At 43.5% G+C, this 22478-nt stretch overlaps 1 protein-coding gene across 4 annotated transcripts in view; it reads left to right on the top strand.

Moving 5' to 3' along the window:
- The window catches only part of smtnb (smoothelin b), a 48026-nt gene that overhangs the window by 12817 nt on the left and 12731 nt on the right, over positions 1-22478 (top strand). For all 4 annotated transcript variants that reach the window (XM_042420956.1, XM_042420958.1, XM_042420957.1 and 1 more), the window contains exons 2-10: positions 1038-1195; positions 3007-3085; positions 3172-3250; positions 4238-4317; positions 10445-10547; positions 14178-14884; positions 15956-16007; positions 17119-17730; positions 20100-20173. In XM_042420956.1, the coding sequence (XP_042276890.1) occupies positions 1038-1195; positions 3007-3085; positions 3172-3250; positions 4238-4317; positions 10445-10547; positions 14178-14884; positions 15956-16007; positions 17119-17730; positions 20100-20173 (1944 nt within the window). The remainder of the gene's footprint in view (positions 1-1037; positions 1196-3006; positions 3086-3171; positions 3251-4237; positions 4318-10444; positions 10548-14177; positions 14885-15955; positions 16008-17118; positions 17731-20099; positions 20174-22478) is intronic.

The following is a 22478-nucleotide window of genomic DNA, read 5'->3' on the forward strand; positions in this document are numbered from 1 at the left end:
TTCCCATGCTTACGGCTGTCGCTGACATAAAAGCGTTCGGCTTGCTGAGGTTCCACGTTTGTCTGCAGGCGTGCTTTTGTATAAATACACACACTCACACACACGTGTACAGCTTTAATTACACCTCTTGTGCTTGAGAAAATAAACCCTTTTTAACTAATAGTCATTCAAAGTGTTGAAATGGCTCGGTGAGTGTGTTAAGTGGGGCCACTTCAACATCTGCGGCCTCCTGCAGCCTGGCTCCTGCTCAACTACGGGTGAAATACAACCAGAGAAGAAGGCACCTGGTTAATGGGTTGTCCCGGAGAGCTGAACACACTTGTTTCTCAGACCAGCTGTTGGCGTGTCTGTTTCTCATCCCCTGCTCCTTGCTCAGGTGGTCCTGTCTTTTCACATTAGTGAAGTCAGATCACTTGTCATCACCAATCTATAAGCCGTCCGCCGGCCCGGCTCACCTTGTAACTCCCTACCACACATTTTAAAAGTAAGCCAAGGCTGTTTAGTCCACTGCTGTGTGGATGTCCCACACCTGAATGCTACTTTCTATCAGCTGTGACTCTTTTTATGCCGCTACAAGCCAAAAAAACAGGAAAAATTACAAATGTAGCTCCCTTGAAGGTGGATTCCTGAACATTTTGGGGTATACTTTCTTTTTTTCTGGACATCTGTGTGTGTTTCTTCTGGCAGATTGGTGGGAAATCTACCCCTTCTTGTAAGCGAGTGCCTTATTGTCCTTGTTTGGCAGGGTTAACTACAGAGGGCAGTGAAAGAAGTCAGCGCTAAGACTTCTTGCACTACTTATTCACCGCCCTGTACTTAGACTGAGACCAGACCTCTGGCCCTTTTAGCAATAGATTCTCATATAATTGTGTGGTCATGTCCTCACATGTAACCGTGCATCTGTGGTCTGTTCTCACACAGATACAAATATAGGAAGGCCAGTTTGGCCGTGTGACATCCCGCTGTTTTTGCACCTGTAACACTTGTATTCATCTTCATGGCCTCTCTGTGTTTGTCTTTTCATGGTGAACTTGCAGCTGGATGGAACCGTGGATCTGGACGAGAGACGCCTCATACGTTCGGCCATCCGGGAGTTAAGGAGGAGGGAGATCGAAGACATGGAGGCCGCTCTGGCCAGCAAGAGATTTCGACCAACACGACTCAGACAGCAAGAGGACAAGGAGAACCAGCACAGGTGAAACCACACACACACACACACGTACAGACACACGTACAGACATACGCACACAGCTCTGCCCGAATGGAAAAACTGCACCAGTCCAGGTGAAATGGAGATGCTGAGAAAACACTCACAAACCCAGATGCAGCATTCCTCAACTCTCTGGTGGTGAAAGAGAAAAGTCTGGAAAATCAAGTCAGGAAATCATCGGGGACAGAAAACAGCAACCGCAGTAAATTTTCTTTTTTTCCATTGTGTATGCACGTTTAACAATAAATACTTTCACTTTTAAAAGGTTGTCTGCGTGACAGATTGCCAGCCAGTGTTTGAATCATGAGAGTCAGATAGAAGCAGCTTTTCTCAGATTGTTTGTTTGTCTTTACTGGCCCGTTCAGAGACTTCTCGTAATACGCAGGTCTCGGCACCTGTCATTCAGCTGAGGTATGTGGAAAAACTGATAACGCGGCTTTATTGTTGTCTTCGCCATCTTGTCAATAAACAAAATTTTGCTCGCAAGTCTAATGAGAAACAGGTGTTACAGGTTTTAAGTTATCAAACAAGGTCATCTTTGTGTTCCTGGAAACACTGTGATTATATTGTATTTTAAAGAGGCTCAGAGGAATATAAATCCTCATCTAACCTCTAATGTTACTTTTATTAAAGATATCGATCATGTGGAGATATTAAAACATTTTTAAGGGTGATCAGCGCAGGCTTTACCCAAAAACTGAACTCGTTTTTGATTGGCTCTGCTCATTAGCTGTTCAGTTATGCCAAATTGCAGCGTTTAAACCCCGTGTTAAGCAGGTTTTACCCATTTAGATTAGAGAAATTGTAGCTGTAAGCCATTAAGCATCTTACCAAAACTCATTCAAGAATATCACTTCATGAAGAACCTTTTTCTGTCCAGAGCTGTAGAATATTTGACGCCAAAATCACAAAAACTGAATAATCGAGGAACCTGAAGCATTGTTTTCTTCTCGTGGATGAAAGCCAGAGTTCTAGCGACCAATTTGGCCTCTTAAAGGTGTTCATTAACGAGTGGCACGACTTCCAGGCTACAGCACAATCCCAACATCTGGTCTGGAGCACAATAAAGACTTAACACTACTGGATGTGAAAAGAATACTCTCAACCTTCCCTTCTCTCTATCCTTCCTTCTTTCTCTCTCTCCGTGTCGCTTAATCCTATTAAGACCAGTGGCCGGGGTTTAATCATTTCCATTCGCTGCTGCTCTTAGATGACTTGGGTTACAAAAACAAAGGAGCTGCTTCGCTGAAGCCGCTAGAGAAAAGCATACCTGCTCTCACGGCGGCATGCACGTGCGCACATGTTAGGACACACGCGCAAAAAAAAAAAAAAATCTGCCTGAAAGTTGTATTATCCCGTGCCTCTCAGTGGTGGAATGTGAAATATTCCACTTCAACGTGCCACACATCCTTTAATACCAATGACTGGAGGAAAGCGAGGATAATGAGGGGAACTGGAGGAGCGTATGAGTAACAGAAACCGAGGCATTAAAATAGAGAAATATGAGGCTGAAAAGAGGGAGGATGAGAGCAGCCTTTTTCAGGCGCTATGTGTCACTGCTGTCAAATCTGTTATGCCACAGTATCACTTTTTCCACACTTGATGCTCATGTTTCCTCTGATGAGATTTCTAACAGCCAAGAAAACCGTGTGTTATTTCGAAACTGTCTTCTGCTGCCACTCACACGCAGAGAGAGGCGTCGGATTAGAGTCGGTGAAGTCAAACGGTTTGTATTTTGAAGTTGATACTCAGACATAATGATGATCATTACAACCGCTTCGCTGTCTCTCTCTCAGGTCAGAATCCAGCGACACCTTGGATGTCTTGTCAGGCAAACTGCAAACGATCCAAGACATTGACGAGCTCACGAAAATGGTGAGTATTAAGGAATCATTAAATGTATGAAGACTGACATCTTAAATTGTGCGGAACTGAGCTTCTGTATGTGCGTTTGCTTGTAGCTCCGTGCTGCCAGCGAGTATGAGGAGAGGAAGATGATCCGAGCAGCCATCCGACAGATCAGAGACGAACAGCTGCAAGGTGAGTCCAGCTGTCTGATAACATGTCTGTATGTCTGTTAGATTTGACACCACCTGTCTGATTAAGGTGAGCTGATCAGAGAGAAAATCTATAAACTCAAATGCGACACAACATCTAAGGATGATGCATTTTTTCACTGTTTCAGATAAATACACACATTTATCAATCAATACAAAGTAAAATAATTGGTCATACAGGACAATATAAGCATGTATTTCAGTCCTGACACTGATTGGCCTGACGAGGGCGCTAAAATTAAAGGTAAAAACTTAACCTATTGTTGAACTACTGAACCTACCCACTTTTATGTGAAAGGTTCATGCGTATTGATTATCACTTGGCCATAGAGGGCTTGTCTTAGCCGGCGTGTGTCAGTCTGCGGTCGCCATAGTTGCTCAGGCAGATCTACCTACCTAGATCTATGATACTGGATCAGATAGTGGATTCCTGTCATTCCTTAGCGCTGTCTGGACTGTGTGAGGCCCCCGTCACTCTGCATCACTGTGATGCATGGACGGGATGATACGAACACACACACACACACACACACACACACACACACACAAACACAGACACACAAACACACACACTCTGTCCTACCGTCACCTCCTGCTGTTCGGGGCCATGAAAGGACACCTTAGATCAGTGGTTCTCAAACCTTTTCATGTCAAGGACCCTCAAATTGACACGAATTAGACCACAGACCCCCATTTTTGATAAGATTTTGTCCCAGGGTCCCGCATCTGATAAGATTTTGTCATAAATTAGTAGACATAGTCATACATTCTGTCATTGTGCTACTTATGCTGGGGACCCCCTAGAACCCTTTCAAGGACCCTTTGGGGTCCCCGGACCCCACTTTGAGAACCACTGCCTTTAGATAATTTCGTCGTCTGTCACCTCAACTCTTGTCCTATCTTTGTTTGCTCTTGTCATTTCACAATTAATCCGGAGTAATGATACTATTACTTCTGTGTGTGTTTTCAGGGAACGTGGAAAGAGGTAAAGCTCCTGGACGCTGCCATGAGACGGAGAGCGTGGAACCCCAGAGCAGCCTGGGAACTGGCGTGAGTACAGCAGAGTTAATAGAGCAATCAGTGTGATGAATGAGTGCAGATATTATTTTAATGTTCCAGGGTCATTCTGATACGGTCCTAACAATCAATCCCGTTTCAACTGATGACTAAACTGTCTAATACGTGCTCACGTCAGCCACCATTTGCAAATCTGAACCCAGCACAGACCAATTTGCGGTTGCTGACTTTATTTGCATGGCAACAGTAACCACTGAGGTTTCTCTGTCACCACAATGAAGAATGCAGCAAACAGCAACAAGCATTGTGACTTGAGTCACACACTTTGTCATGAATGTGGCCACGCCACACGCACACAGGCAAAACACAAACCTCGGCTGCCACGGAGCAAGGAATCCGTTGTTGTTTTTTTTTCTTTTTTTACATCCTCATTCAGGTTTGGCCAAGTATGAGGAGAAAGATGAAATTTAATCTGAGCCTGATGTTCAGTGAAGCCAGTAAATTCTCCCACAATCTCCCATTGTGCTCACATCTACCTGTGCAGGTGTTCACACTAAAATGAAATATTTAAAGTATGAGAGCAACCAGAGAATTAAAGATTTTATATACTTTTAACTGAATTTAATCAGATTTTATACACATTTTAATGGTGTTACTGCATTTTCACAACATCACACCTCTCTGAATCCCTCTCCAGTCGCTTTTTGAACTCTCAGCTGACTGGCCCTCTAGTGGACGACAACAGCACTTTGTTTTCGGTGGAACTAAAGTTTTATCTTTGGCTGCCTGACAAATTGAATTGTATGATTGTTGCAGTAAACATGAAGACATAAGACTCTGCCAGGGGCCAGATGTTATCTTATCTGCTGTGTTTGATCACTGTTTTCTTTTTGATTAATGTTCTGTTTCCAGTGGATGAGATTTGTGTGGGGGGGAAAAACAAAGTTAATTCTTACTGTATGCGGTCACTGTTGTTGTAATGAAGCCTTTTGACTGATGGAAGTGGAGGAGCACCTACTGTATTTATACTTTAAAGGAAAACAAAATCAGTTGCATTATCAGAGTTATGGTGGTGTCTGTGAAATATAAAAATAAAAGAAGAGAAATAAAAGGCTGTTTGTATCAGCCCCATTATCTGTTGTAGCCTGTGCTACGCTTGCATGCATTCCTTTGTTTGTATGTGTGTGTGTGTGTATTCTCCTTAGTTAGGAAATGATGATATCATGTTGGCGTCACAGGATGCTCTAACATTCAAGCCTTTTTTTACCTCACTTCCTGTAAGACAGCTGAGCAGTGCGGTGGTGCTGTTGTGAGCCACAGGTGGTGTGATGGATGAGGGGTGGTGATGAGAAGGGGAGGGGGGGGGGTTCGGACAGACAGACAGGCAGCCCACCAGCTGTGTCCCAGCAGTGGAGTCTGCGCTGGAATGGGGACGTAGCCAAAAACAACATCAACCAGCAGCAGCAAGGCTCCTTCCACTCACATCACAGCAGCGGATCTCTTTGAGCTGAGTGCAATTGTCCCTGCGGCAGATGGAGGTCCCAGATAGTCCCCCACAGCAGCCAAACACACACACACAACATCCAGAGTGTGCACGCTGCCAGCAGTTTGAAACAAACCCCAGTTCAAGTGACGTATTTAAAAAAAAAAAAAAAAAAAAAAAAAACTTCAGATGGGAAATATAGTGAGTTATGTGTTTAATTAGTGGATTAATGTAGCTGCTGATCTGTAATTTTTACCAGCCCAACACCCATTAGAGTTTACGACATGACATGCAGGGAAAGCTGAGGTACAGTAAAAGTTTCCTCGTGCTCATTTTGCAAAACCGTACTGTAACAGCTTATATAAAACCTTTAATTATATGTATGTAGCAAAAAAGAAATCTGTAGAAAAAATGGTTCTTGAGCTAAATATTGAATAATTTAAATTACGTTATTTACAGTAAAATCTCTCTTCTTCTCTCAAGTAACACAGCAGTAAGAAATGCAAACAAAGTGGAAAAATTGAGGTCAAAACAAAGGCAGAGTGTGTCAGAAGTTAATGTGTCAACCAGGCAACCCTTTAACCTGTATGAGAAGTGTGTGTGTGTGTGTGTGTGTGCGTGTGTGTGTGGTGGGGGTCAGATCCCTGTGGAGACAGAATGGGAGGGAGGGGAAGTCAAGGGAGTGGCTTGTTGGTATTATGTGTGTGTGTGTGGTGTTGGTGTTAGTGTACATGTTTGTGTGTGTGTGTGTGTGTGTGTGTGTGTATGATGTGGCTGAGGGAGTAGAGCAGCAGAATAGCGGACGTCCTGACTCCATGAGGGTTACTGCTGAGAGAGAGAGAGGGTGAGAGAGAGAGAGAGAGAGAGAGAGGGAGGCAGTCCGTCTAGTTAAGAGGTAAATGTCATTCTTATTCTCCTCCTGTCCTGTGTCACACTCCAAACGCTCCTCTCTGTTACTTTTTTCATCTCTGTGGCACTGAAAAGCCATTTAGACAACTTTTACTTATCTGTCTGCGCTTGTTTTTCTGCCTGATTGAAGAATGGGACGTGTCTGCATCTGTGTTCACCTTTCAGGTTTGTGTAAGTAATGATTTATTACTGAGTTAAATTTTTGATCATCTTAGCTGACAGTTTTAACCTTAAGATGTAAATGACACCTTAATGGTGTAATTGTCACTGAAAATAATGTAATGAGAGAACTTAGTAAGGATGCTACATCAAATTAAAGATGAATTTTGAATATTTAAAGCTTGTAGTGAATGTATTTAGTGATTTTTAACCCTCTAAGTTGTCTCTTTGAGGCTACAGGTTTGGGTCTAGGTGTGTTAGGTGAGCTCAGGTAGGCTGTAGGGTGGGCGGGTGTTGCAGCTCCAGACAGAGTCTTGTTTTGTCTTCTGATCTCATCATCAACATGTTGCGAGAAGAGACCTGAGGACAGAAACCATGCCTGGCGTTCGCAATAGCAGCAAGGGTTTTAGTGGACTATGGAGGCGAGTGGATTGGGAAAGCATGCTGAAGGAAGAAAAAAAAACAGACCAGCAGCAGCAGCAGAAAGTAAGCTTAGATTGGCATGTGATGATGTGCAGTAAGTAAAAATGGGAATGAGGCTCCTCTGTGGGTTCCCTCACTCCAGACTGCGTGTGTGATACAGAGATGATTGCTATTTCATTCCAGCTACCGTATTTCAGCTATTGGGAGTGAGCCGAGCTTGTGGCTCCTCAGGCTGCAGTAATGGAAAAAGAGCCGCCAAGGTTTCTTGTCTCTTTTCCACGTGGAGGCATGGAAGACCCTCAAAATGGTCTGACCTCACCAGTGGAGTGATGGATTTAACTTGCATGGAAAACTGGAGCTCTGAAACCCAGCGTGTTAATCTGTAGTTGATCTTAGCTGTCTTGAACTGGTCGGTGAGGGAGGTGTGAGCCTCAGCGCTGGCTCGGCCTGAACCTTATCCTCATTGTTGTTGTTGTTTTTTTTTTTTGTGGACTTGAGGGTTCAGAGGAGTCCAGATGGCCCACGCCTTGCTGTGGTTACAAGAGAAGATGGTTGTTGTTTTTGTGTGTAAGGATATGAAACCTTTTGCAGTTATAGTCTTGACACAAACAGGCTCCTGAGGCCAGATGGGATGAGTGGTTCGGAGGAGCGTTGGAGTGGGAGGGTGTCAGTGTTGGTTCCACTCTGTCAGGTCTGGGCTGTCAGGGCCAGAGTAAAGCCGCTAATGACAGCATAGTGGCTGGCAGCGGGTCCTGAGCTCTGGTCCGAGTCTTCAGTTCCACTTTATCTTCTCCTTTTTCTTTTTTTTCTTTTTTTCCCTCTGCCTCGCTGTCTGTGAGAAATATGTTCCCTGTGGTTTGGTGGGAGCTGTGAAATGATGGCTGTCTGTCTGACTCCTGATCGAGGCTGGAGAGGAGGGAGAGAGGGGAGGAGGGCGGGTGAGGAAAGACTCGTTCTCTCTAATTGTGTTTATGGCTCAAACACAATTATCTCCCCCTGTGACTCTTTGATTGAGTAACTCCACTCAGAAGAGGTGCCCTTTGTGTGTGACCTCTCGCATTATTACTCTGTGGTGGCTTCAGTCTTTTGTGTTGCTGCAAAAACCAGTTTGTGTCCTTCCAAACCCATCAGACTGTAATGAGTCATTAAAGGAGCATTCCACAGATTTTCAGCTTTCCACCGAGGTGCTTCTGTCCATTGAACATTTACCATTGTCTTGAAAAGCTAGGAATTAGGGCTTCAGCCAATGATTATTGTCATTATCGATTAATCTGCCAATTATTTTCTCAATGAAACATCTGGTTTATAAAATGTCAGAAAATAGTGACAAATGTCTGATTTATAATTTCTTTTTTATCTGATCAAGAGCCCAGAATTGAAAGATGGTCACTTTACTATCATGTATGACACAGAGCGGCTTCAAATCCTTTTGAGAAGCTGCAACCAGCAAGTTTTTTTCAATTATCAAGATGAATTTTCTGTCTATCGACTAATTGATTAATCAGCTAATCATTGCAGCTCTACTAGAAACAGTAGCTTAAGATTTTTTTGCCCCAGAATCTGCCACTTAGGTTTGCTCCATATGGAAAAAAAGTGAAATGTGTGGGAAAAATGACACCGGAGCATGTAGATCTATACTGCCATAATGTCATGTGTAGTATTTCAATTTTCTAGCTTTTCTAGCTTCTAGCCTTTTTTGAAGAAACATTTTGTCTTTCACAAACACAGATTGACCTATGTGTTGACCTCCTGGACGATTTTTAACAACAAAGTGCATTATTTGACACATTTAACTATGTGTGTCTCTAACCTGAACAGTACCATCTGAGATTCACCTTTCCTGTTTGTGTTACCGCCTCGTGTCTGGTTACATTTTCTCTGAGTGTGATTGAGCCATTTTGCCCTGTAATCTGCTCAAGGTGGGGAAGGTCACAGTCAACAGAGCAGAAAGCCCCGAATCCTTTCTCACCTCTGCCTCTCACTCATTTCAATTCGAGCAGACTCTCTGTTTAATTCTCTGTCAGCGCTGATCACACACCGGATTGATTAAAAGCCTTTTAGAACACAAAGGTGTGATTTATAAGATTTTCACACTGCTGCTGATAACGGCACTGGTCTCTTGTCTTGGATAACATTGTTTACACTCCGCAAACTGATGGCGTGTGATTGTGTAGTTGGGTGTGTGTGTGTTTTCACTGCTCGCTTGAAAGCTTTTGAATGTGTTTTCAGAAGGTTTTTTTGAAGTAATGGTAGGTTGTAAATCTGGTCTAAGTATTATATTTTCAGTATATAAGATCATGTCTTGTATGTTTTTTTAGGGATCCACCCAATCTTTTTGTCAGACTATTCTTGTCTAACACCTTTAAGGAGATTACATGCTGTGCTACAGTTCATGTAGAGAAATGATGCATATCACCCGAAGCTCCACACGCGAGAACGTTTTGCCCTTCTATAGAAAAGGTTGCAAGAGTGTTGTGGATTAAGAATATGTGGGGGAGTGATTTTTCTGGGTGTGTGTGTATGTGCGCACATGCTCGGAGGAGCGTTATTTGTGCAGCTGATTCTCCTGTGGAGTAGCTCAAGGTCAGGCACCAGAGGCCCAACAGTAGTGCCGGCATCCACATCTTATCCCCCCCTCCACACCTCTCCCGTTTCCTCTCCATATGCCAAAATACTGCTGCCTCTCCTTTGAGATCTGACTCCTGCAGTGACTTTCCTCTATCAGTGCAGATTAAAGACCAGAGTGCTGCAGAGAGTACTGATTTTTGTAATCTCGAAAGAGCAGGTATTGAATCGTGCACTAAGTGTGTATACGTTGGCACTCAGGGTGTCTCTGTCTTTCTCAGGCCTGTACAAGAGAAAATAAAACAGATCTTTACTTTTCCAGCTGGCCAAGCTTGTTGCTCATCATGGCTGACTCTCTTTGAGGAGTATTTGACCGTAACCCTCCAACACCAGGCTGTTGAAATCACCAGCTGATCTCAAACATACAATTGTAGAACTGATGTTTTCACTCTGGTTTTGATCAGAGGAACGGGTTGGTAGAGGCAGGTTGCTGTCTCTAAGAAATAACTGAAGAGCTGATGAATTAAAGACCATCACGCCTGTGAAGCTGTTTTGAAATGCACTGAACATATGTGATTCTTGTCTCTCTCTCTTTTTTTTTTTTTTTTTTTTTTCTCACAGGAGAGAGAGCGGGAGAGTCGCAGTGAGCAAGAACATATCAGATCTCAGATCCTGGAGTTACGCGGCCAGCAGACACAACAAAGCAGAGAGCTGCAGAGACTAGGTGAGAAACACTCATTTAGCACCAAACTGCATGCGTCTGGTCTTTAAATTAGAGAACACCCTCACACCTGGATCATGTTTACCACACTCTTGGGATCGCTGAAATACAAAAGCTTGTATATACTGTAAACATTCACCTACAGGTCAAGTTTGGCTAGGCGGTAGTAACTCATAGCCAGCACTGACCACCTCTGTTACGTGTACCTGTTGCTGCATTCACCCCATTTGATGCAATTTCCTCTCAACCGCTTGTTAAAACAGTCAGCCAAAGGAGTCGTTCTCCAGAGGTGGTGGTCAGGAGGTCATATTAGCTCAGGCTCTTTAAGCTCCTTTATCTAACTTTATTAACTGTTTGGGGTCACTTACAGGCACTGGCTTAATGACTCTGGCTTCTTAAGTGTGAAGTAATTTAATTAACCCCTCCGTTACTCCAGCCATTAATAAAATGGCATGAATGCGGGCCTTCAGGAGGGAATGAATGTGCTTCCTTCACTTGAATATTTGAAACTTTGCAGCCACCGAGCTGACATGAATAGCTTGTAAAGCAACAAAAACGCATTGTTGACGAGTCATAAATGCTGTTATAAACCTACCTATGGTTTGTCCAATTTAAAAAGACAAAGTATTATTTGGATGATCTTTTGCGTATAGCACACCAAATTTAACTTTGATCATCCATGGCTGAAGATTGAAGTGTTTTTCTTCTTTTATTTAAACCGGGCCCTGGCTGACTTAAACTTGGCCTGAGTTTGACGGCCACAGTCATGTCATTCTGTGTGGCCTGGTCTGCTCTGGACTTAGCTCTTATTGTCCTTCTCATGGACCTGGAGTTGGTGGTGGGGATATGGGAAGCAACAGAGGGAAACCCAACAGCCACACCTCTGCTAAAAATAAAGCTGATACCAGAACAGAACTAAGGCCCGCTTGACGTGGCAGAGAAACTCCCCACTGTTCCTGACTTATCCCTGCCTTACAATTTAAACCAGGGTGAAGCTAGGGTCAACAAAAAAGACCACCATCGGAAAGTGAAGGGGAAGGCACCAATCACCAAAGACAACAGGACATTTGTGGTTGGGATAGGAGAGAGTGTAGGCAGGGTGGGCTGGTGGTTCTTGAAGGGGTGGTTGTCTTTTTAGTAGGGTGAAAGTGGCGGAAAATAAGAGATTAACTTTTTGGTTCTTTTTGGTATTTGAACATTGCACAAACCCATGCCTCCACCTCGCAGATAAAAAAAGCGTATATTTACAAGCTTTGACTCAATGACCATGTATCCAGCCATACTGCATTCTAGTGCAAACTGTAACTTGTAAGGCTGTGATTTAGGAAATGAAATGTTTACAGAGACTCTCAGTGGAATGTGCTGTGTCCATCGACTTCCCAAAAGAGAGAAACAAGTTTGACAGTAATGCCAATTTCACATACAAAGTCATGTACAGCATGGACTACTGAACACAGGCGTATATTATGTGTTAACATTTATACAAAGCCATTAGTCACGGATATACGTCATGTTATTGTCATGTTATTGTTGTTTGCATGTGACCCAGGTCTGCAACTATAGTGCCACATAAGTCTCTGGTAAACCATTTTTTTTTAGCAGGATTCCCATTCTTTGTGATTGAAAGTGGCAATATTAGTAGTATGACTCTATGGATGGCAATGTCAGTCCACCACTTTGGTCCAGACTGAAAAATGTCAATAACTATTGGATGGATTATCACAAAATTCGGTATACATGTCCATGATGCCTCAAGGATTAATCCCAATGACTTTAGTGATCATGTCACTTTTCATCCAGCGCCACCAGCAGATCAAACTTTTCATTTATCCAGTGAATTATCTCAACATCTATCAGATGGATTGGCACAACGTTTTGTACAGACATTCGTGGTCCCAGAGGATGAATCCCAATGATTGTCATTATCCACTGAATTTTCCTCTAGCATCCAAATGTCAAGATTTAGCTAAAAGCATCACAGTACCTAAGTGCAGCTTCACAGAGCAGCTGGCATAGACTCTCTTTTTACAACTTTGCATATATTTGTTATAGTTATGAAAAGCAACAGCTTGTGTGAGATCAGTGGACTTCATGGCTGAGAGGCCTGTTTTCTACTTGTTAGGCCAATGATGAGGATTAAATTGATATTCAGCCCAGGTCATCAACAGGCAAAGTTGAAAAACTTGTGTTGACCCTGTCACAGCCATGATAAATGTTAACTGTCCTTGGGTCATTGCTTCAGTGTGAAAGACATATAATGAAAACCCTTGGTTTGCCTTTTGTTTGTGCTTTATATATTGACTGGCAGCAGAAATGCTTTTGTAGCTATTTTTGAGCAAAAAGAAAGCCTCTCATTATCCAGTAGCAGTGGGGATTTTCCCAGAAATCACGTACACAATGGACATAACCGTTTTCCCCAATGGCAAAAACGCAAACAATAACGTGAGAGTTTGTAACAGAAACCGTATGTTTTGGCTCTCACTTCGGCTACAATTGAGCAGTAATTGAGTTTGGGCTGAGTGAGTGCATCATTAGACGTACCCTCTGCTGTCTACTCTATTCATAGTGTCACATGCGAGAATAACAGCCATTTATTGTCCTAATTGTGTATCTTAATCACCTCTTCTATTCAGACCACATTACATAATCATCTGGTTTGTTAAATCAACAACATGCTGCAATTTATAAATTGATTGCCGACAGTGTAGTGAGCATCTTTTTTTGGAGGTGGTGTTATGCAATAAAGAGGGGGGAAAAAGATCAGCTGCTTTAAATGAAGCTGTGAATGTCCACCTTTGATCTTGGCTCGCTGAACATTGGAAAAAATTGTTGCGGCTGTCTCCGGTCCGACTGGAATCCCTCTTTGATTTGGTTTGTAAATGAGGAGCGTGCATATTTGGTGAACCCTATTTGGTTGCATAGTTGGTGCAAACACAGGTCACGTTGAAGTATTTTCATGCCTCAGTGTGTGTGTGTGATGTGGGAATCCGATACACTCTTGGTTTGCTCTGTTTTCCTTATCTGCGGTACGTACACAACCTCAGATATTCCATCACTGAAAGGACGATGGGGGTGTTTAGAGGTAGAGACTATCACAGGGGAGGATGTGGGCGCTGCTGTGTTGTTTGGAGTGCGGTTTCCTGAGGAGAGAAGGAGCAGTGAGGGCGCTTGGACGGAGGGGAGGGGAAGTACTTGTCCCAGTTTCTATTTCACCCCCACTTCCTCCTTGACTTCTTGTACTTGCTTACCACCTATGGCTGTACCACATGCTCCGTCTCTCCACTTATGACCCCTCCTTCTCCTTTACGCACATCCACCAACACAATCTCACAAATCTCGGTCAGGAACTGAGGCCAGTCTGGAGGAAATTCCTACATCCCCTCATGTCTCCACGTGCCTCCTCTGTGATCCTGAGTGATATTTTCTAGCCAGGCCCCTCTTGAGGCTCCAGGACCATAGAAGTATTTCATTTCCATCTTTTCAATCTCTAACTTTACCACCTGCTGCTTCCTTTGCTCACATTTAGTAACACCCTGATCAATTTTGTTCACTACTGTTGGAAAACAACTAGAGGAGTGACAACTGGGGGTTATAGTTTAGCATGATTTTACAATAGTTTTTTTTCTGTTTCAGGTTCCAACTCAGGCATGGTGTTGGTTCTGGACCACCTGGCGAAGGATGATGGCTCTGGACCTCTGCTGATCCAGCCTCAGAGAGAAGCTGTGACAGCAGAGCCTGACCTGGTCCTGTCACACCGCCAAAGGTCAGACTCTACAGCTTCAGACCGCAGTGTGAGCTCGGTGCTTTCTAAGTCCAATCTGGATTCTGCGGCCCCAGAGAAGAGTGTGGGCTCAGCCTACAGAGCCCGGCTAGACTCTGGAGCCTCAGACAGGAGCCAGGGTTCCTCTCATCGCAGCCGGCTAGACTCCGGGGCATCAGAGCGCAGCGTCAGCTCCCAGTCCCACGTCAGGCAGAGACTGGGCTCAGATGTCTCCGATTCTGGTGTCAGACTCCGTTTGGGCTCTGGGGCTTCAGACAGCGTTGGGCTGTTGTCGAGAAAACGAACGGACTCGGGGACATCCGACCAAAGTGTGAGTATGTCCTCTGAAGAGAGGGTTCCAGCGGAGGAAGTGGAGGCGGCCATGAGTGGCTCAGCTTATAGCACGGATTCAGAGAGCGAGAGCAGAAGCCAGGGTCCAACTGGCCCCCAGGCTCAGTCCAGCCAGGACCACATCACCGACCAGGATCAGCCGGATGGGGCTGTCTTATCTCGCAGAGATACTGAAAACAGCCTGCTCAATGGCACTGCCAAGGGAAAAACCGACATCCTGAAAGAAAAGGTAGAGTAGCTGTTGCCTTTGGGGCTGGATGTGACAAATTCATGAAAAACTTGAATAAATGAGCAGTAAAACGTAACAAACACAGGGCATGAGGGGTCACTGAATGGTTTTGAGTATGAAAATGATCAAGGTTTGACCATATCTCAACCAAATGAAACACCTTTATTAAACATTAAAGCTCATTCAATTGTTTTTCTTTTAATCTGCTACTCATCTGTATGTGAATAGCAACAATACAGAGTGTTAATCAAAACTGCACCACTAGAGGGGGGTGTTGAGCCACATAGCACCAGTCACGTGCACCTACAATCCAGTCTCTCTCTTTCTCTCTGTCTTCCCTTGACAAGACACCGTGACACTTCATTTCTTCTCTGACACACAGGTCACATCAGCATCCATAAACACACCATGCTGAACTCGTGTTAGGTGCTGTTTAGTTCTTGTTACTTGGCGACACAAACAAACTGTGCACCTGGGTGTCTCTGCTTTGCCTCAGCGGCATGTTATCCTCACCTACTGTCAGAGAAGGATACTCAGTGTTACGGGCCAGAGGCTCTGTCTCTCTTCATCCCAGAGCACAGAGTACACAAACACACACAGAGGTGCTGTTACTGCACTCACTGTTAAGCAATAGTTCCCATCTTGTGGGTCCAGGGCACCATGACGCCATCGTGTCGTTCCTTTAAATGTGTTTACCCAAGGCTGGCCCCGGATTTCTTTTATTGTTAGCGTGAATATGCACTGATGCTCAGTCTCCTGAAAGTAATGTAAACACTCTGGGGCCCATCATGGCCCCGTTGCCAAAAAAAGAACAGAGGCCCACTGCTTTACTCCAAACACAAATGTTACATAATGAAAACACCACCCGTCGATTCTGTATTTAGGATTGTGCGTGTGTGTGTGTAGTTGTCACCAAAGCCATGCATGTCGAATCTAGCCTTCATGAATGTGCATTGCTGCCCTGTGCATTGGAGCTCTGTGGTTGTCAATCCAGGCATGTTAACCCCCTAATCTTCTCTACTTCCTCTAATGATCATTCTGTCATGTTTCTTTTGTTTTTTCCCCTCTTAGATAACAGTTAGCAGTGATCTTCTCGTCACTCATGGCAAGGCGAAGGATTCTGGTAAGAAACTATTCCGGCTATATTAGAGCTGAATTTTCAATACCCACAAAATTATCATCATTATTATCAATCACGATGTTGATAATTATTTATATTTATTAAGAAAAAATGGCAAATGTTCTGTTTCCAGCTTGTCAAATGCGAGGGTTTTTATCATTGTTGATTGATGATTAGGTTTGGGACTTTTGATTGGACCAAAAAAGCAATATCAATATGTTACCTTGGGCTCTGGGAAATTGTGATAGGCATTTTTTTTTTTTTTACTATTTTCTGTACCTATGTTTTATAGATATGTTATTTGTAAAAACTAACAGACATGAATCAGTAATGAAAATGATAATTAGTTGCCACCAGAGACTGTATATGACTTTATATACAGTTTTTGGTTGCAACTCTCAAACTCTTTACCCAGAGACGGATTTACTTGGTGCTGTTTATGGACTGTTCATTGCATTTTTCATCTTCATTTGGAGAACTTTAGAGTGTGATAATATCACACCAGATGGTTCATAGCATGTAGGACTTCATTGTGTGGAAACAAAGACCATATAGGGCCAATCACAGGAGACACAGCTGTTATAGTATGCACTGTTTTCTCTCTTTCTACCAGACAGTTCTCTCTGCTGTGTCCACTATACTATAAACTGCTGTTTTCTCATCCTATTTTTCCATTGAGGATGACCTCATTGAAAATCTCCTCTAATCACGTTTTTTTCCATTTTGAGTTTCGGTGCCAAAGCATGAGCTTTGTCACATTATCTGACGTATTAAGGATCAGAGAATATAAAAAAATCCACAAATAGAAGAAACATGTCCTGAAAAGTCCAAAAAATAGAAACTTAAAGACGGTGAAGCGGGGGAGGTTAAGTCAAGTAAAATAAAGAGGCTGGAAAAAAACCTAGAGAGTGGGGGAAAGGAGGAAAAGAGGAATGGGATTTGTGTAGAGCTTTTGAGGTGGAGGAGGAGACGGGCAGGATGAGTGCAAGATACTAAAGACAGAAATGTGCTAAATTTAGCCTGGATAGTGGAAGAGATCTGGGCTCTGTCTTTTTTTGTTATTTTGAGTATTATTCTGTGATTTCATCTCCCCTCCTGCACTATGTCTTTACAGCACCTGAGAAGAAAGAGGTTATATTGGAACAATTCAACCGCACCAACTCTGTACGTGATCGGATGCGCAAGTTCACAGAGTCCAGTCAGAGCCTAAATGTCCCAGCTTTGAAGAAAACTCCTCTGAGGAACGGGGCCGCCTCCAGCAGCGGTGGCCAGACAAATCTCTCCAGAGCTACTGAGCTGTTCACACACACAGCAGCATCCCTCAGCACATCTGGAGACAGGCCAGCAAGGCCACGTGTGGACTCCACATCTCACACCTCTGGAAGCGCATCCCAGAGTCAGGCCACGCCTCAGCCAAGAGGTGTGGCTAACAAACCTCTGTCTTCAGTCAGCCTATCCCAGAACTCCATGGGCGGGACAAGGCATCCAGCTGAAAAGGATGTGCACGCCTCCAGCAACTCAAAGGAAGACAGGACCCCAGGGAGAGCAGCTGGACAGCAGGTCACTCAGGGAGAGGCAGACCTGGACATGAAGACTTTCCTCACCATTGAGATCAAGGATGGGCGCACCACCACCACCTCCTCCACATCCTCCGCCAGGACCAACATTGTACCCATCACCAACATGACCCCACGCATCACAACTAATGCTCTGGGGCAGAGAGCAGGTAGGAGCATCGACCTCTTAGCAACAGGAAGCAGTCGTACTGTAGCTCAGTCAACCTGCTCAAATAACCTGCTTAGTATGATCAATATGTTGTAATGTTTTAAGTGAGGTTTTGAACGTGAAACTGAACACTAATTTCTTGTGTTTTTTTGAGTTTAACCTCTTAATACACCACGCTTTTTAGGTGAAACTTCATTATATTGACCATAAAAGGTCAATGTATGTATGTATATCCACTGTGTTTTAGCAGTTATGAATCTTAGTTTAGCTACTGTATGTCTTTGCTATAATATCAGTATCAACCATTAGATCACACTGGAATCCCAGTCGCTGTGGGAGGCGACCGGCACCAAGGAATCGGTCACAAGTGGTGGGATGATGACAAAGGCTATGCACAACCAAGCAAAGCGTGGTGGGGACAGATGTTAGGGTTGAATATGAAGCAGCATGGTTGTTGTAAAGGGTATTTGTTATGGAGTGGGCAGGTTGCTGCAGTGTGGAGGGGGCGAGGTCAGCAGTAGTCAACAGCGGAGAGTATATCAGGACAATGGAAACAACAGTTGGCTGTCTCAGGCCAGACTGAATAGTGTTACTGTATAATAGTACAATTGAATAAGCCTGTTAACGCAGTGTTTTGTTTGAAACATGTTGTAAAAATTATGTAAGATGCAGGTAAGACACTTTCTTACTTGCATCTTACTTGGGTCAGGGATGATCTCTGGCGCTGGATGTTACTGTGACATCCTTGCTTTGAATTGAACTACAGACACATATATTGTTCCATGTTAACTCTCATGTTTCCTGTCTCTCTGTACCATCTTCTATACAGTAAATCTACTCATATTTACCTCGTTGATTTCTTGCCCTGCTTCTCCGTGCTAACACTAAGGATACACAATGTTGAATGGTAATACCCGACAATTGGTAGAGCCAATAATTGTTAGGCAGGGGATTCGATTCTCAAGCTCCTCGCATCCACGTCTTGAAGTTTCCTTGAGCGAGACACTGAACCCCAAAGTGCTCCTAATGTACTGTATGTATTTGCGGAAAAACATGTTAGTTTCTTTTGCATCTGCCAGATAATATGTAATGTCTCTAAACTGAGAGAATATATGGAATGCAGACTTAAGTGATATGCAGTATATATGTAACTTTTGGAAATAATAATATAAAAACAAAATAACAAGACTATTTCTTCTTTGCTAAGAAGTTCTTGTGGTTGATGATGAAAGACTTTGCAGAAAATAAAATGATATGATGATGCAGGAGATGAAAACATGACTACTCACCTGAAATAGTTTAAAAAATAATATGTGGGTATTTCAGTTGTATTGAGGTACTAGTATTTCATTTAAATAACATTTAAATACTACTATATAGATAACCGCATCAAGTGTTCAATCGAGATACATAGATGATCTGACTTTCTGTATTCTCTCTTAGGCACATTGAGCAGCAGGTCATTCTCTCAAAAACACAAAGTTCCTGTAATATCATGTGTACACTGTACAATCAGTACAAGCAGGGATTCATTGATGCATGAAACAAAAAATGTGAGAAACGTGAATCTCGGTCCATTTCAGAAACAAAGCTGCTACAGCTGATGTTACAGTCTGTCCAAACAAGATGTCTTAGGTTTTAGCTCTTCCCAACAACTGGGACCTACAACCCAAACAATTTATTTAAGACTTTAGCTGGACCTGTGTGATTCTGTTACAGCCTCTTCACCTCCTACACCGCCTCCCCCGCCTCCCCCGCCCCATTAGGACACACTCTGGCAGCCCCACTGTGCTCCTTCACGAGGGTCACACAGATTCTTTTCGGCTCAATTTGCTTTAATGGTTTTGGGCTCCTTTTTTGGGAACCTGACTGTCTCCCACTGACTGAGAGCAGGCTATGATTGTGTCTCCGGTTTCCCTCAAAAGTACCTACAGAGTCTTAAATGTATACTGTGCTGCACTGGTGCGCATCAATCCTGTATTTTATGATATAGCTTTTGTCCATGTGTGTAAGTGTGGGGAAGAGGAGGAAGCAGGTCACATGGGAATGCATGTGCATACTCATGGAGGTGATGAGGGCTGTTTATGTTAAAGGTGGCATCATATACATTTTCTTGTCTCTCACATTAGACATGTGTCCATGTTGTTTATGACACTGTGGCAGCTTACACAACTGACTAATGGCTACCACCACCACAGTGCAGGACCGTGCACATATCTCAGCTGTAAAGATGCACATGGATGGCCTTTCTTGGGCCTCTGGAGTTTTATCCTCATCTTTCCCAACTGTTGACTAAATCCACCTGAATTTAATGTGTTTTATTCTCTGTTTTACATCTGTGTAAATCTGTCTTTTCTGTGTCTGTTTCAGAGCTGACCCTTGGCCTCAGAGCGACGCCGTTCAAGATTTCTTCATCCAGCCTCTCCTCTGGATCCTCCATCAAGGTACTGTCTGGCTCTGGAAAATATTCTTTGCAGAAATGATCAAAACACTGAAGCTCCACAGAATTTGTCAGAACTCGTTAATAAACATGTTTCATGGGCCTTAAATTAAAAGACTAATGCTTTGTTTTCAATTGAATTCCTTTGTGTTTTTGCTGCGTCCCTGTCACAGCAATCGCCTATAAAGGCCTGAAAAACAAGTGAGCTGGGACAGCGAAAGACAGAGTGAGAGGAAAAGAGGGAAAGGAGGGAAGAACAGTGTTTAACAAACACAGAGTGGGTAGCCAGTCACATCTGTCCTTGTAGGGTATGTAAAGGAGAGAGAGAGGGGGAGAGGGGAGGTGCTCCGGGCATTCCTCCTTTTCTCTCGGCAAGCAGTGCCCATGGAGATTTATCTGGGAAATATTTCCTAAATCACACCTGTCTGTCTTCATCTACACTGATTACTGTCCAGCTGCATTAAAACACATGTTGTCACAAGTTCTTCATCACGTCTTATCTGGGGAGGGGGGGGGTAAAGCCTGAAGATACAACTCTGCTGCGTGCCCTGATTGGCTGAGAATGGTGCAAGAAAGTGACTGCTGTCAGAATTAGCAGGGAGTACAAATCAATCCCCTCCCAACTCTCACAGTGACCTCTTAGCTTTGGAAGAATGGCTAAACTCCCCTTTGCCTCATTCCTTAACCTCCTCACTCCTCCATGAAAGGAAGTATCTTCATGAATGGAGAGTGGGGAGGATTGAGAGGGTGAGGAGAGGAGAAGTTGTGTCCTGTTTACTCTTTAATGGCTGTGTATTCCACCCCCTGTGCAGAGCGCAGAGGTAATCTGGTTACGGGATCAGGGAGCCGGTTAATTAGGGCTGGGAGGAGGCTCCATGTGGCTGCTGGGTGGATTTAAGGTGTTGGAATGGGGCTGTTTCCATCAGTTAGGTCCTCACTGAGACACACAAACACAGGGGCAGGTATAAACTAAGACGCCACAGGAGTCTTTTATGTAGAAAAGAGATTTTGCAGGAAGAGGACAAAGATTCTGCAGCAGATAAGGTTTATACTTGACTGAGCCAAGTGCTATTTCAACTTCCAGGTAACGTCTTGATAGTATTTAAAATGTTTTATTTTAAATTATGGTAAAGATATGTGCAGCAAAATCCGATTTTTTTTTTTTTTTTTTCATGTTAAATGGTTTCTTTGCTTCCCAGGACCTCTCACTGTTTACAGCAGCAACCCCACCAGCACAGTCTAGATTACAGCCTGCTTCATGTATCACTCACCAATCATTAGTTAAAACCTTAAATTGTTACTATGCGGCTAACTGTGTTGTTATTCATAACTGGGGTTGAGGGTTAAGCCATAGACCTTAACACTGGCTGCAAAATGTAGCACAGCGGGCATGACCTCACGCTAGCACCACTAGGCTCTGCAACACATACATTGTTATCCAAACAACTGCATCATCATTGTATAGTCTTAACATGAATGCCTTCATTGATAAATCACAAGGCTATGACGATATGTAAGTCTGTTGACTTGTCAGAGCTGATCTTTCAGCCGATCTGCCAGACTTGCTCAAGTTTTTACCACACAAACGCTGAGCCTGAGTGACTTGGCTAATGAGATTGTAAAAACAGCAGCAGCCTGCAGACACTGTTGGTTAGTCTCAACCAGGGAGGAGGCGACTGGGTTAACTTCAGACTGATCCAGAAGACCACCTGTTCTCTTGACTTTCCCTGGTTTAGTCGAAGTTCAAGGTTGTGTGAGAGGGGGAACCTTAATATTGTTATCAAAATTCCCTTTTCACATTTCATTATAGCAAGAAGATCGTGCAGATGAGCTGTAATAACCTCCTTTGTGTTTATTATTACTGTTAATTGTTGTTGTTTATTGACCACAGTAGTCCTTGTCTGGGACTCTTGATCTGTTTGGGTGGTCTAGGCTTCTCCTTGGTGGTCTAACCTCAGTACTCGCAACCTCCACTTTTTCCTTAGATGTGTTTTTTCAATTCCAATAAAACATGTTGATGCTGATATCATCAGCTCTGGCAGCAGATTGCCTCTAAATTACATTTATTGAAGAGTCAACATAGAGAAATGTTTAGATGAAATACACAGTGTTAGGATTCCAAATCAAAGGATAAATGTTACTAAATCCCTTGTTATTTATTATAAAAGCAAGACTGAGAGGGATTAAATTAATATTGAGGTCAGACTGCTTGTGGTTTTTCAGGGCAGTGATGAGAGAACTCTTCAGACATGTGACAGCGGCTGCTGATTATTGATGCCTCCTGGTCCAAATGATCGCAGCTGCTCCTG

Source organism: Thunnus maccoyii, chromosome 9 (assembly GCF_910596095.1).
Source record: "Thunnus maccoyii chromosome 9, fThuMac1.1, whole genome shotgun sequence".
NCBI lineage: Eukaryota > Metazoa > Chordata > Actinopteri > Scombriformes > Scombridae > Thunnus > Thunnus maccoyii.